We start from the raw sequence: 15,673 nt of genomic DNA, 5'->3' as shown, positions 1-15,673 counted from the left end.
AACTATTAGGCCAGGAAAGCCCAAATTTGAGTGGAAGCACCCCCAGATCGTATAGATTCAAGTTTATTTAAATAATAGTCCAGGGGTAGGGTGAGCCACAATGGGGGATGAATTTTTACATAGGAATATATAGAGAAAATCTTTAAAAATCTTCTTTTTAAAGACTATTTGGCCAGAAAAGCTTAAACTTGTGTAGAGGCATCCTTGGGTAGTGTAAATTCAAGTTTGCAAAATCACAGTCCCTAGTGGTAGGGCGGGGCCGTGATGGCGGTTTGAATTTTTACATAGGAATATATAGAGAAAATCTTTAAAAATATTCTGGGAAAGTTTTCGGTCCTAAACTCAGTACTTAATGTGAAAGCATAGGTTATGCAGATTTAAGTTTGATGAAACCATGATTCCATAACGAGAAGTGGGGCCACGAAATGGGGGGTGGGGTTGAGTTATATAGGACTAGAGAAAAATCTTCTTACAGGTACAACAACAAATGGGGCTTGGTATTTACCAAAAAAAAAGAGGTGGATAAAAATTGGCAGATTTTCAATTTTTTTAGCAAGATCTACTGTACTTAGTTTTCAAGATATTTTGATACTGTTATGCTAATTTGATCAGAATTAAGGCAATTGTTGCTCAGGTGAGCGATGTGGCCCCTGGTCCTCTTGTTTTTGTGTAATTTTTGCAAGACATAACTTACAGCAAACTTTAAAACAATACTTTTATGGAGAATATGCCATAAAACGAATATTTACAACGGAAAACATTCAATCGCAGAAGAATTGGGAACTCTATCCCAATCAAATACAAAAACAGGATATATCATAGTGTTCAGTTAGTAAACATGCTAAAAATAGCTTGCAATGTTTGTGTTGCCGACAGGAGGAAGGAAATGCATACGTTTTGCCAAACTACGTATATGAATGAAGGTCGCCAAAGGACGCACGTAGACACTTTAAACAGATGTTGAGTACTAGCGGATGTGCCATCAAGATACTTAAAAATTTAATTTTTATTTTTCTTGGACAATCGTATAAATGAACACTGCTATACCCATAGTTCAACATTTTGTTCCAAAAACTTCGCAGTGGAAACATGAGGATTGAAGCTCTTTATTTTGCTGCGCTAGTGCTGCCAGGATTGGGTATTGTTTTTCTTTTATTTTTACTAGGCATTTGTATCAATATTAACTTTTGCTCACTTTTCTGGGTTTTTTTTTTGTTTTTATAAAAAAAAAAATATATAACATCTGCTTGTATAACCAACAGAATGCTACATATCGTGTGTCACTGTCTGGGCTGGGTGGGGGTGTATGTTAGTGCGGAAACATTGTAATCTCTTTCCTTAATGAACTTTAATCTAATAAGTCTTATAAATCATTAATAATTAATCATCTCACTAATTGTTAATAATCTGTAGAGACGATGATATTACATAACGAAAAATGCAGTTCGACTTGATTCAGAATTTTTTATAAAGAATTTAGAGAGATACAAGAATTCTGTCTGACAATAAGATAAAAAACGCCGTTTCGACTATCAAGACACATGCCATACATGTTGCAAGTATTTTATTTGCGGAATAAATAAATATGACACTACTTTTGAGAAACCAAACACTTTTTTAAAATCATAATTTAGAAAAAAAAGTAAAGAAATGGAAGATATAAATGAGGCTCCGCGGAATATTAGTAAGTACATACATGTAATTCCGTTAAAGCCACGTACCGCGCGGTTGGAAATTGCAGACTGACAGATTGAATTTGAGTCTTCTGAGGAATCTCCAGAGCAAATTGTATCGCATAATGAGATTCAAGAGCGCACTGATTTTTAATCGGACATTATAGAGACAAGCTAATCTTTTTATTTATTTATTAATTATCATTTTTTTTGTTTTTGCGGAACAAAACGGACGGAGAAGCAGAGGGTGTTAAATTGACCTGTTGTGAATGAACTTAAACAGGAAAGGTCTGTGATATAGCGTTTGCGATTGTGTTCGGGGTTCTTTAGAAATGTCAGACACTCTACGATCTACATGTACATGTATATGTATATCCCCAACTGAGTTTTAAGTATATGTACCTTGACCAACTGCGAATGTAATTTTCATTGAATTTTCACTTTGTTACAATGTCGATCCATAAACAAGATCGCACGTAAAGCCTAATTCATTATCATATACTAGTATTTATATTCACTTTCTCTCCCCCTATCAAATTGCATTAACTGATTTGAGTGATATTTACGCATAACACAGAAGATCCAACCACCTAATTTGGTGCGTATGAATACATTCAGTCTTCCTTCAGTATTTCTCGATAAACTTCAAACCAGATCACGACCTGATATTATACTTACGCTGATTAATATTTCATTGATTTTAGATATTGTTTAACAATTAAGTGAATTCAATTGATTTTTTTCTTAGTATTCCAAAAGTAAATTCATCAAACAGAATAAAAAAATAAAATTGTGTTATTAGAATTTAAAACTCTGTGCACTATTTTTGTCAGCATAATCTGGCTGTTCCAATGGATCTTCCGTTAATTGCGCATTACTTGTTCAATAAGAAGGCAGAGATTTTTAAAAATAAATCGTGTTTGTGGAAAGGGAATAAATGTTGAAAAAACGTAAACATAAAATTGAATCATTTTTTGGGAAGTGTGGTGTCATAACTGCAACGGTGTGTGCATACAAATTGAATAACGCGCGCTAGCAAGTTAGATCTATACAATTTGTATTCACACACCGTTACAGTTATGACACCTCATCTTTTAAAAAAATGATAATTCAAAGCTTAATTATACCCACAATTGATTTTAAATAACTGTAAAAAAAAAATGAATGAATAAAATTTCGCATTACAAAATATAGATACATGTACGTTTATATCTTAAGGACGTTGGCATCTGTAATACTACAGGTACTACTAGCAATGTCAATCATCCGAAAACCACTTGGATATAAAAATGGTGACCTAAAATGTGCATTTGTTTTATTTATGACCCATGTTACATGCCATTATTTTTTTTTTTGGAAATATAGGGCACCAAACAGAAATGATAATTTTCCTGAAATTTTTGCTAAAATTTGGCATGGATATTGATTAGCTGAAGAAATCAAACAAATATTTATAGTTTGAACAATTATTTAGTTATGATTTTAAAACAGTATGAAGTTGAACACATGTAGTGACAATAAAAGTAATATCTAACTCAAAATTAAAAAACAAAATCTTTCTTTAATTGTGGCTTCAAATGCCAGTACATAATGAACACAACAAAAGCTGTTAAAAGTAAGCAAATTATAACGCTAATAAAAAGAATATTAGTAATGTCGACCATCTTTCCAAAATTTTGCATTCAAATTGACATACATTTAATGTTTCATTTAAAAGTTAAAAAAGTAGGGGTCACATCTCAAATATTTGAGATATAACATGAAATAAGCTAATTTTAGGCCAAAATTATAGTTATTTTTTTCTGAACGTCTATGAAATACCTTCTTGAAAACCTTCCGCCACAAAATATAGTCCCTTACTAAACTCTTTAAAAACTCTTTAAAAATGTAATTTCTTTTACAATTTTATTCAATAAAGTTTATTTGGCATTGTAAAATATAAATATACTACTAAAATTAAGATGTGATGCAGGATTTTCAGACTAGAGGTGACCCAAAATGGCTACCCAAAACCTCTTTAATTATATGTTTTCATTACGTTGGTTTTAACGTAAGTTTATTAGCTTGTACAAAAGGTGGCCTACATGTAGATTAGTCATGCGCCACTTTGACCTCATGGCCCAGGCTTAAGCTTTGCAGGAATAATAGCGAATTGAGCAAATGATGTAATATGTTCTTGTTTTTCGTCATAAAAACAGCATACAGCGACGCTTGTTCCAATGTACGGATCTACTCTCGCGACACCTGGGGAGCACGGAGACCCAAAAGTTCGAGGACGTTTAAAAATACCCCTGTTGATCTTTTCTTCGTTCACCACACTGCAGGGAGTCGATGTTCTGATTTCGATTCATGTGCAACACAAGTGAGACGTATTCAAAACTATCACATGGACATTACACGTACGTTTGTATGCTGTTGTAGAGATTACAATTATTTGATTTTCATAGTGATTGTAAGAGCTAGAGGAAAACATCTTTTCTTTTTTAGGGTCCTCCACACACCTGGAAAAGTTCTGCATACAAGCCCATTTTTCTAAATCATTTAAATATCTGGATTTCTAGAAAGTGTTCGAATTGTCAATGACTGAAAAAATTACTGTACTGTAAAATAAGTAGAAGCCACGGGGTGTCGAGGATCCTTAAAGGTTATCGCTGCATTTTGATTTTTTTTCCGATGTTCACATATGTATTCAGCATTCCACATTTTGGGATAAAACAAAACAAAAATCAATTTTCAAACTTTTATACTTGAATGATACTTAACAAAATCATAAGCGTTGTAAATTTAAATTTAGGTTGGTCGGACATAGAATACAATTTCCTTGTGGGTGAGGATGGCGCAGTCTATGAGGGTCGCGGCTGGAACAACGTTGGAGCCCACACCTCTGGTTACAATAGTCAGTCCTTTGCCGCGGCTGTGATGGGAAACTTTATGACCACGAAACCGAATACCGCGGCTTTAAACGCAGTGAAGAACCTGATTCAGTGCGGAGTGAACCTTGGCCACATCACCTCCACCTACAGACTGTACGGTCATCGTGACGCCAGTACCAGCTCCTGCCCCGGGGATGCTCTCTATAACGAAATTAAAACGTGGCCGCATTATAGTGCCGTACCTCTGTGGAAACCAGTCTGAGATACTAGTATATATAACGTATAGTTAGTATAATTATACGTCCCTGGTGGAAACAAAATCTCCGAAAAAAGTAAACGAACAACTATAAATAAATAAAAATAAATCGTTAATTGGTCTTGTTATATTTTTTTGAAAGTAAACACATAATTATCACACAATATCTTATACCTGACTCTACTATGATAATTATTATTAATGAAAATACTTCATTTCAAAGTACATCTATAGTCTTTGTATTGACTACTGGGAAAATACCAAGGTCTATCAGTTATTTTCTTTACATGAAATTCTTTTTCGCTGTGTTTAGCCGAAATATGAATTATTTACTCTTCTATTCTAAAAAAAAAAAGAAGAAAAGGAAAGTGACGCAGCAAGCAATATTTTAATATGATGCCTCTAGTCGCACGTAATTGCTAGCGCTCTCGAGCGCTAGCAACTACGTTAGTCCTTTTCACTGGAATACGCATGCCCGACTCCATAGTAGGGGATTCTGGAAATACTGTACTACTGAAGATAAACTGTACAATTTGAATTACGTTTTTAAATTATCATCTTTACGTGAAGTTTTGTGTTTTATCGTTAATGTCAAAAAGTAACAGTAGCTTTGGTCTTATAATGCAAAGTTATTTTCAATAATATAATAAATAACATGTATGTAGCTTTATCTTAAATTCCTTCAAGCTCGGAAGACAACTTCGGATATGTTTTCCGACCTTGCTACAAAACAGTACTAATAGTTCCTGAAAAATTTTACCTCGAAATTGAAATTACAGTAGGTACATAATGATTAAGGCACAGCCAATGAGCTTTGTCATTGCCGATGTGTAGCCCACTCTAGATTCACAATTTATATTGAGACCCCACTCCAGCACAATTCCAGTACACCACTGTGCCTTCCCATTGTTAATTAATCGATTCAAAAACTTAAACCAATGTTTTAGAAATCTGCTTAGTGTTTTATGATTGCTACAGCGCTAGCTCACCAATCTAGCTTGTTACCGTCTAACTCTTCCTTGGAAGACGGTAAAGAGAGTTGAAATAATTTACAGTCTCCGGGTTGTGCACTTCCTTTCCTTTGTGATTGGTAGAAAATACATGATGTGATAATTTACATTTATTTCATTGGTTGAAATACTGTTCGGCGCAAGGGAGATAATTTACTATTTTCATGTACGACTTAACAAATTTCGTAGATTTCAAATCTTTAAAAGTGAGAAAACGAAAAAGCAATACAAAATTGCTATGAATGAAATTCAGCCTTTGGTTTTCAGGTCCAACTAGTTGAAAGTCATATTTTATAATATCTATTGAAATTATTTGTTTTTCTTTTAGCATTGTTTATTCAAATATTTATTCAAAATAAAAAAAATTGATGCGGTATGTCTAATATCGGTAAAGTTATTTGCACCCTAGATAGATAAATGCAGTGGGATAACTTTGATTTTATAAAAATAATACGAGTCTACGACCCTACCTAAGATCTCTTTTACCCTATAGTCGATCACAACTTACAAGCTCGGGTACGCAGTTCTCAATTTTAGACACGAAGGCTTAAACGACACATGACATAAAATGTTTCACTCGCCATGCTATGTAGAGGAAGGTGACATATTATATAAAAAGAATTAAACTGTCTTTGATAACTAATATTGCTGTTTAGGGTTTTTTCTAAAGACAGTAAGTTTTTTTTTAAAAGCTAAACTTGTTTGCATCTTTATGACAAAACCCTTATGAGAAGTAAGATTGAATCATTAAGTCTTTTTTTATCTCTCGGTCTACATTCAGTTGACTAAACGTTCTGTGGATCATGAATAACATGAACCGGATATAATCAATGTATACACTGTCACAGGCACGTAGCATCGTTTTTTGAAAGGGGAGTGGACTCATCCAAAAAATCTTGATAAGCAAAAAAAAAAAAAAAAAAAAAAAAGGAAAAGTACTTACCAGAGGCAGGTATACTTTACATTTTCAGTTCAATTTCACTGTTTATTTCCTTATTTTCAATTCCAATTTTTACATGGTCACAGAAAAGAGGGGGGGGGAGCAACTCCATGTTGATTTAATTTCTTTATGTAAACTTAAGAAAAATCTTTGCTGCGCAAAAAGGAGGGCAGTTCCCCCCCCCCCCCCCCCCCTGGACTTTCAGTAGGACGTAGCTATCTATTTCTTGCGTGAAAACAAGTTTAAAACGATGCGGTTTCAAGCGAAATATGCACGGATTGCGTAGTCTTAGCTCAAAAGCCAGACAATTCTTGTTGAATTCAGAGAGCCGTGGCTGACAATGAAACAGACAGGCCTACGTCACATTGCTGTTTAACACAACGACCCAAAGTCTAAGCTCTTGTTGAAATGGTTCTAAAGGGAATTTTGGCGAGCACCCGCTCTGTTGAACACGCCCTCAAAATCACGTGCTATCCGGTGGTTCTTAAACAACGTGCACACTCCTTAGGAAGCTTATGCATATGCATTCTGATTGGAAGAAACGGTCCTATTGAAAGAAGGCCATAATCTAATAAAATGTCGCTTTCTCTGTTGCGTGTATATTATAAGCCCAACTGAAAAAAAAAATGTAAAAAAAAAATAATAATTAAGAAATCAGGAATCAATCTTTGAGTATTATGAGGTGATAATTTTGGTCGGGGCATGATCAAATCCAATAAAGCCCAAAGGGCTTAATGACAGATTTGATCACGCCCGGACCGAAATTATCATCTTATGATATTCAAAGAATGATTCCTTATTAGTTATATTCATGTAACTTTCAGCAATTGTACGATTACAAATTTTAAAATTAAGTATGCAAACCCCGCTTGCGCACCAACAATACATCATTTGAATCTATTGGAATGTATAGTACAAAATCGATTCGTAGTGTTATCACAGACAAGAACAGAAACACAGAAATATGTATATATTCATGGAAAAATATAATTCCAAATTAAGATATTTCAAAATTTTAAAATTTAAATATAGTAAATTAAGATATTTCAAAATTTTAAAATTTAAATATATTTATACTATAAGTTCATTTTGATTGGTCGATTACCAGTGTATTATACCTAGAAACAGAAGCTGGTCAGTATTGACTTATAGTACAAAAACAAATTTAAAAAACATTTTAATAAACTTTTAGGTATTAGAGCTCATTTTATAGATGTAAATATGACAAAGAAATACAGATTTGATTATTTTGAAAAAATTGACTTCTTTAACTTTTGCTGTTGTTAAAGAAAAAAGCCTGGTGTGAATATTTTTCGGGGATAAGCCCATTTTAATTTATTTTAACCTGCCTTTGATTACATGTATGTGTAGTAGTGTGTATGTGTAGTAGTGTCAAGTAATGTGGGAGCGGGGACATCTGAGCTTGCTCACTTTTCTCTCATTATGAAAATTCTTTTCCAGAGCAGGTTTTGAACCTAGGAGGGAAACTTTATTACGACTGTGTACAAAGTGCTAGTTAATCTTGTGCTCGGGCGTAGAAACCTCTCTCTCTCTCTCTCTCTCTCTCTCTCTCTCTCTCTCTCTCTCTCTCTCTCTCTCTCTCTCTCTCTGAAACGAAGTCTTACAGAAAAGGAAAACATGTTTGATTGTAAGTTATATAAGACATGTATTTTCTTTAATAAAACAATGAACAATAAGATTCGATTGAAAAGCATATTATAAATGGAGAGAAAAAATATTTGGTTTTAAACTTTGCACTCAAAGGGACCCTTGATAAAATAAATTGTAAAATCTAGTAGACAAGTTGCAGTTCTGTTCACAATAGTTCGTATTTCCATACACCAATGCCACGGAACGGACCAATCACTGTCAGATGCAGAAATCAGAGAGATTACAAATGTTCGTTACAAAAACTGAACTACTCAAACGATTCATTAAAACATGTTCAAATGGTCACATTAGAGTTGATGGAGAGGAGTTTCTGGTGGGTGTTCTTGGAGCGTTGTTTCTGATGAGTAGATTGCATGGTGCTGCGTTTACACAAAGATTTAAATTGTTCCTGACTAGCACATTTGAATATTTGCTTCTGAGGTTTAGGTAAAATCAAGGGATTTGCCACTAAACTGTCTTTACTAGTATCTTTTGGTTTGACGTATCCTAACATTTCCTCAGGTGCATTGCGCTTAATTTGAGGAAAGTCACCTACATTATTCGAACTCGGTTCTGATTTGAACAAATTTAGTCCAGGAAGTTGACATGGATATCCCATATCCTGATTGGTATCCATCATTTCTGGCTGTGTATCCGCTGGTTGGATATATCCAGGGAACGAATATCCCATCTCCTGATTTGAGTCCATGACTCCTGGCAGCGTATCAGCTGGGTGGATATATCCAGGGAAGTTATCGGAATATCCTGTTCCCTGGTTGGGATAACTGACTCCTGGTAGCGAGTCAGCTGGGTGGACGTATCCAGAAAAAGGGTCGGGATTGATGTATCCATACTGCTGCTCCGAACTCATGTAATCGTTTTCACCTACATGTAGTTGTTGAAGGTAGCCAAGTCCTTCTTGATTACCAGTGACCATGTTTACTATTTCTGCAATCTTCTCCGGTCCTAGAGATTGGTAGAACATTTCCTGCTTGATTCGGACAATTCGTCTCGGTTTTGAGGGATCTAATGGAGTGTCCGGAGGACGAGGAATATGGACCAATGGAGGATTGTTCTCCTTTTGTACGTTTGGCTTTTCTTCCTGGTATGCGGTCATTTGCTTTGGAGCTGGTTTGGACTTCTTTTTCTTGACTTTCTTCTCCTTCTTTTCAGCTTTGTCGATTTTTTGTTTGATACTCTTCAAGTCCAAGCAAGCAAGAGGGACTCTAGGTTTCTTTACGTCAGGTTGAGATAAGATGTCGGGGCTGATGCAGGGATTGGGCCTGGTTAAAGTGGCATTGTTGTTACATCTAGATGGAGCATGAACATCTCCGAGATTTGGCAATGCTTCGTACTTTTTACCGGTAGCTGTGAGCGGAAGGGGTTTCTGTCTCGGAATGGTAGGAATATCTTCCACCCCGTGCATACGTTTGGTCGTCGTTATGTCTGGCACAATGTCGTACATCTTGTCGTGCATAAACGCTGGCTTCTTTACCAGCTTTGAATCTCTTCTTACCATCTAAAATAAATAATTGATTTTTTAAGATTTGTGATGGTAACAGATATTTTGTCTTTAAAAAAATGCTTTAATCAAAAAAATAAAATAAAATGTGTTGGCATATTAATCCTACAAACGAATGTAAATTGCTTTTAATAAATGGTGAAAGCAGTTTTGATTTTTATCTAAATGAAATTGGCCTTACAAACATTTCATCGTCAATTACGTTTATCAATCAACTATAAAAATCAACAAAATCAGATATGTGTGGTCTAATGTAAGGTAAGCAAAAGGACTATTCGCTCCACCATATTTTATCATAGATCATAGGCGTTGGTACCGTTTAGGGAAGGAGGAGGGCTTAGCCCCCCTTTTTTGCAAACTTAGACATAACCATATCTATAATATTTTGAGGATACTAGCCCCCCCCCCCCCCCCCCCCCCCCCTCTACACTTTGAATTTTCTTCCGACGCCACAGTTAATGAATCTCAAGATAAGTACATAAATATTTTTTATAGACTCATATTAGTCTAAGAGCTTATAATAAAATGTAAAACACAACTTACCTTGAAAGTATTTTCCAAGCAAATATGAGAGCCTATAAAAGAGACTAAGATAATGCTGTCACTATTCGCGTGCTGATTCGGTTTATCTGCTTAGAGATAGACCACGTGAATAATCATTGTGACGTCATAAACACGATTGCGTCAAACATCAATCAACATAGTTTCGAATATCTATTTTTCTTTTAAACTACACGTTAATATACGAAATTTTAGTTGAAATAAATATTCGATAATACAGAAAATATTTATATTTTTTACGCCCCGGTTTATAAACAATGCAGAGTTCTTTCCCCTGATTATGAGTTATGCATGGGTTGTTGATAGCTCGTTTTATTTTATTCACAGCGATTTTCAGAAATTTTCTATTAACCTGTTTGATGTAAGAAATACTTATATACTTGAATCTTTATTTAAAAGTACATTTTATTTTCATTTACATACTTTCTCAGAACTTTTTAAATTCCGTTTTCTTTTATTCTTCCCTATAAAAGATTAGCGATATACAAGGAAACGCTCATAAATAGATCTATACATATATTTGGTTTTTGTAAATGCTTTACTGAGCAGCTGAATGATGTCATTATTAAAAACGCTTAATCATAAATGATCATTGCCGGAATCTAACGTGTTGAGAGACGTTTTAAATTTTGCCAGTTTTTATTCCTCATTATGAAAAAAGGTATATTAACGGGAAAAATTCAGACCCAATTAATTTTGGAAAAAAACTTCAGAATTGTTTTTATAACATTGAAATTTTATAAACCGAAATAATGGCCAAAATAAATAACATGTGCCCTCATACCCCGTCAATAACTGTTTGATATACATTGTTCATAACTGCAGACACTTAGATCTACATGTAGTATACAAAGTATAATAATTAGACGAACTGGAACACAGTGAGTCCATTTCGCTAATGAAGCCAGAATTGGTAACCAAAACATTTTGAATTAATTTCTTTTATATAGTTTAAGAACCATGGCTTGTTTTGTAGTCGGTTTCTGACTAAATTTCTGTACCACAATAGAACATGGCAACAACGATAATGCTTTAATACGAATTCACGCTTACATCGAAGTCAGCTTTATTCTACTGATATATCTTATTATCATCGAATATACAGATATGGTAACTAAATAATTACGGTTTTAAAGAATCCAAATTAATTAAATTGTTTGTCCCTGGCACCATGCTACAACCGTGTTTTACAGTATAAATACGTACTTTGTGTGCATCATTTTATAAGCAAAAGACAACTGAAAGCATTCATTTGTCAAAGAAATCATAATAAGGAATGTAAGTAAAAGTTCGCATAGACTGCTCTTTAAGGATGTGTGTGGCTGTAATGAGGCCACGACTGGATCTCTTTATATAGCTGGTCCCCGGGACACTCGGTGGAGCCCACATCGCGGTGACCGTACAGGTGGTAGCTGGGAGAGATGTAACCTTTCTGGACACCACACGCTATCAACGCTTTTACTGCATTCATAGATGCCGCGTTGGGGAGGTGGGTCATAAAGTTCCCCATGAATGAGGCAGCGAACCCGCGGCTGTTGTACCCCTGCGTGTGCGCACCCACGTGATGCCAGCCCCGACCCTCATATACGTTGCCATCTTGGCCCACAAGGAAACTGTATCCGATATCATTCCAACCTCAAAAAGGAAAAATAGTTAAATTTAAAGAGGTATAAGTATCGGTTCATCCATTTATATATTGTTTCCCTTTATTATATAATCGCGTAATTAGTACTTTTAAGTCCCTTTGGTATTAAGCATTTGTATTTAGTACCTCGTGTATCCATGTGGTAATTCTGGATTCCCCTTAGAGTATGTGCACAGCTGTCGAAGTCGTGACATCCATGCCCCGCGGTATGGTGGATGAAGAACAAACTGGCGGGAGTGTGGAAAGTGGAGAAGCTCTTTGGTTGCCGTGCGCCCCAGCTATCACGCGAGTATATCTTAACCCCACTGCAACCTCCAATGTCCACGGCTGTCGCCAAAGAATACCCCCCAAAAATACATTAGCTCTTACTGAATGAACAGGAAAGCTCAATCGAATATTATAAATAATTTTTTTTTCATATCAGCTCAAAATCACATATTTAAATGATTATTAAGTATGTACGGTAACATTATCTTGCTCTTTTTTCCAACTTATTTTGTTCTGTATATAATGGTGTATGACAATTATTGTAATTCATATAATATGAAGATAAGAATCTCGAGCTTGTTTTTAAACCAATTAAAATATATTAATATTATATTCAATATGTTCATACTATAAATATTATATAAATAGTGCCTGTTTGGGAGGGTAACAGTTGAAATTGACACCCCGAGAAAACCATTGTCAACTGACGCGAAGCGGAGGTTGACAATGGTTTTCGAGGGGTGTCAATTTCAACTGTTATCCTCCCAAACAGGCACTATTTATTTTGTTATACTGAATGTCTTTTTTAAAATTTTTAAGAAAATTTTACTGCTTTTATATAGGAATAACGTAAATTCTACAGCGAACCGTACGCGCATAATTTTCGCGCATGTAACATTTTTTAATGTTACCCGTTGCCAAGTGCGTTGCTAACGCTGAGGGTAATAGTAAATATTATTAACTGCGTCTTAACCAATCAGATTTCAGTATTTAACATGAAAGTATAACAAAATCGTATATCATATGATAGCTTTACCTGTATGTGATGAACAGCATCGACGATGAGCATCCCCTGAACACAAGCCAGTGACGTAACTTCCGGAGCAATGCAAATGGTCGTCTTGGCATGTTCCACCAATGTTATGACAAGGAGCATCACTTCCTGTAACATGAATTGCGTATTTTTAATAAAAGGAACCACATTTCTTTTGTTTTTAAAACAGACTCTTTAAATGAGCTTGAAAACAATAATTTAAAAGCCAAACAGAATGTATACTTGATTATATTATGATTTACCTGCCACCAAAGGTATGACAACTATGCAAGAAAAAAATAAAGCAATCAACATGGTAAGTTCCAGGATATGTCCAATGACAACAAGGATAACATAGGCACAGTTCCTGGACATGAACTCTGTAGATAACGGCGCTAGGGACACGTTATTACTCTTGTTTATTAATGGACTGTGAAACATTTGTGTCAAGGGGGCAACAAATAAATGATATGGTAATGAATAAAAAAAGCTTGAAATACATTTGATTTTTTAACTTTCCCTACAAAATTGACAAAAGACAATGACAACTAGATATAATGTCCTCACAATAGTAAATGTTTTTAACGGTTTGATTACGTAAGAATGTCTTTCGGATTAAGTTGTACTGCACCAAACGAGGTTGGAAAATGATTTTTAATATGTATTTTTGTCTTTGGTATGGTAATAAATGTGCACGATATCTCTAAGCAGTGTTTTCGTTGAAACAATATTCACTCTATACATAATGTTTAAAAAAGGGATTGGAGTAAATAATTTTTTATTAATTTCATTAGGAATGTTCAAGCAACTTTCAGTTCAATAATGTCAAATGACGATAGATTAAAATAGATATATCAAGACAGTATTGTGTTGTTTCTTATCTTGGTATAATGTGATATGATAAACGCGACTTAGTTCATTGGTGTCAAAGCCTGTGCACTGAACTTGTCCTCAAACCATGATGATCGCGCTTCTCTGTTTCGCATCTCTTGTAGTCTCAGCTCTAGGTAAATGGGTTTTTTTTAATTTCCAAAACACATTTATCTCTTTACATCAAAAATGCTAAAAATCTTCGTTTTTATTTACCGCAAACATTTTTTGCAGAGTAATATTTTCTTGATTTCCTTAAAACGTTGATAATTTGTAAATGAATCTTTGTGTTCCGACAGGAAGTGACGCACCTTGTCACAATACAGGGGGCACCTGCCAGGACGACCACCTTCACTGTTCTGGGGGATATGTGTCCGGTCTCTGTTCCGGGGGGACACATCGACGATGCTGTACCTCACATTCTTCATCAGGTGTGGCCACTTTCAACTAAGACAACATTGTTAATAAACATATGATATAAAACTCATTGATGATGAATAGACATAATTTCATTTAATGAATATTCGTTGGTATCACTTTTCTTGACTGTCGTTAAAGAAACTGTTTCAATGAGTGAATTGGTGGGGTGTAACTCTATCAATACAAACTGTTTTCGTGTTTAAAAAATTAGTGCCATTTATCTTCTTGGGTTCGCATAGCAACGAAATCCGCTAAAATTGAAACTCAACAAAATTGATAAAACCTCAATGTATCAAACGATACAGCATTACTTATTTCTGTTAACTACATGTACATTTGGAATATAGTTTGAAGCAAAACAGAATTTTCCCACTAATATAATAATTTCGTCTTTCTTTCTTTTTTTTGTCATTTAACAATTTTTTTCTATTACTCTTGTTATAACTCATAGGCACCGACAGCGGTATGTGTTCCAATGTGAAGATCTACTCCCGCGCCACTTGGGGAGCTAGACATCCTAAGAGTGTGACTACCATGCATACACCGGCTAGCCTCTTCTTTGTCCATCATACCGAGGGGAATTTTTGCCATGACTTCACTTCCTGCGCAGCACAAGCGCGCGGTATTCAAAACTACCACATGGATTCAAGAGGTATTGAAGAATACCTTCATAATTCAGTAAAAAAATTCAGTTAAAGTTTTTTAAAAAGAATAACATGCCTTTAAGCAATATCTTAACCATATACCATATATTTATTCAATGCTTTGGGATTCCTTAATTTGAAAAAAAAATATCTGTATAATGATGTTTTAATGTAATATACGATTGAAAATTTAGGTTGGTCAGACGTTGGGTACAGTTTCCTTGTGGGTGAGGACGGCGCTGTCTATGAGGGGCGAGGCTGGCATCACGTGGGAGCCCATACCCAGGGCTACAATAGCCGGGGATTCGCCGCGTCCGTCATGGGAAGTTACATGCACAGAAAACCAAACGACGCAGCATTGAACGCCATCAAGAATCTGATCCAATGCGGAATAAGCCATGGCTACATCACGTCCACCTACCATCTGTACGGTCACCGGGATGTTGGAAGCACTGACTGTCCCGGGGACGCTTTGTACCACGAGATCAGGACGTGGCCACATTATAGTTTTGTTAAACCGTAAAACTATTCAGAGAGTAAAAGAATGTCGAACATTGAAACAGGGCTCATTTTGTTGTTCTTTTTCCA

The 15,673-nt window shown here is 35.2% G+C and overlaps 4 protein-coding genes across 4 annotated transcripts in view; 2 read left to right on the top strand and 2 right to left on the bottom strand.

The window, feature by feature from the left end:
* Positions 1-10,590, bottom strand: part of LOC105342744 (uncharacterized) — a 39,990-nt gene extending 29,400 nt beyond the window's left edge. The window contains exon 1 of the mRNA XM_066070380.1: positions 10,468-10,590. The gene's annotated coding sequence lies outside the window, so the exon portion shown is untranslated. The remainder of the gene's footprint in view (positions 1-10,467) is intronic.
* Positions 896-4,918, top strand: LOC136269491 (peptidoglycan-recognition protein SC2-like). The gene is made up of 3 exons (XM_011424463.4): positions 896-1,138; positions 3,872-4,072; positions 4,468-4,918. The coding sequence occupies exons 1-3, from the start codon at positions 1,090-1,092 to the stop codon at positions 4,806-4,808; spliced, it is 591 nt and encodes a 196-aa protein (XP_011422765.3). The 5' UTR covers positions 896-1,089; the 3' UTR covers positions 4,809-4,918.
* A 1,114-nt stretch (positions 10,591-11,704) lies between the features above and the next one.
* LOC105325079 (peptidoglycan-recognition protein SC2) lies at positions 11,705-13,515 on the bottom strand. The gene is made up of 4 exons (XM_011424461.4): positions 13,415-13,515; positions 13,155-13,280; positions 12,257-12,457; positions 11,705-12,120 (listed from the first exon to the last, which is right to left on the bottom strand). Exons 1-4 carry the CDS (start codon positions 13,464-13,466, stop codon positions 11,792-11,794), a joined length of 708 nt encoding a protein of 235 aa, XP_011422763.4. The 5' UTR covers positions 13,467-13,515; the 3' UTR covers positions 11,705-11,791.
* Positions 13,516-14,050: 535 nt separating this feature from the next.
* LOC105325078 (peptidoglycan-recognition protein SC2) lies at positions 14,051-15,645 on the top strand. Its single transcript, XM_011424460.4, has 4 exons — positions 14,051-14,158; positions 14,321-14,452; positions 14,893-15,093; positions 15,280-15,645. Exons 1-4 carry the CDS (start codon positions 14,110-14,112, stop codon positions 15,606-15,608), a joined length of 711 nt encoding a protein of 236 aa, XP_011422762.3. The 5' UTR covers positions 14,051-14,109; the 3' UTR covers positions 15,609-15,645.
* Positions 15,646-15,673: the final 28 nt, after the last annotated feature.

Source organism: Magallana gigas, chromosome 8 (genome assembly GCF_963853765.1).
Source record: "Magallana gigas chromosome 8, xbMagGiga1.1, whole genome shotgun sequence".
Lineage (NCBI taxonomy): Eukaryota > Metazoa > Mollusca > Bivalvia > Ostreida > Ostreidae > Magallana > Magallana gigas.
Note: the sequence above shows the minus strand (reverse complement) of the source record. Positions and strands in the feature narration are given on the sequence as shown.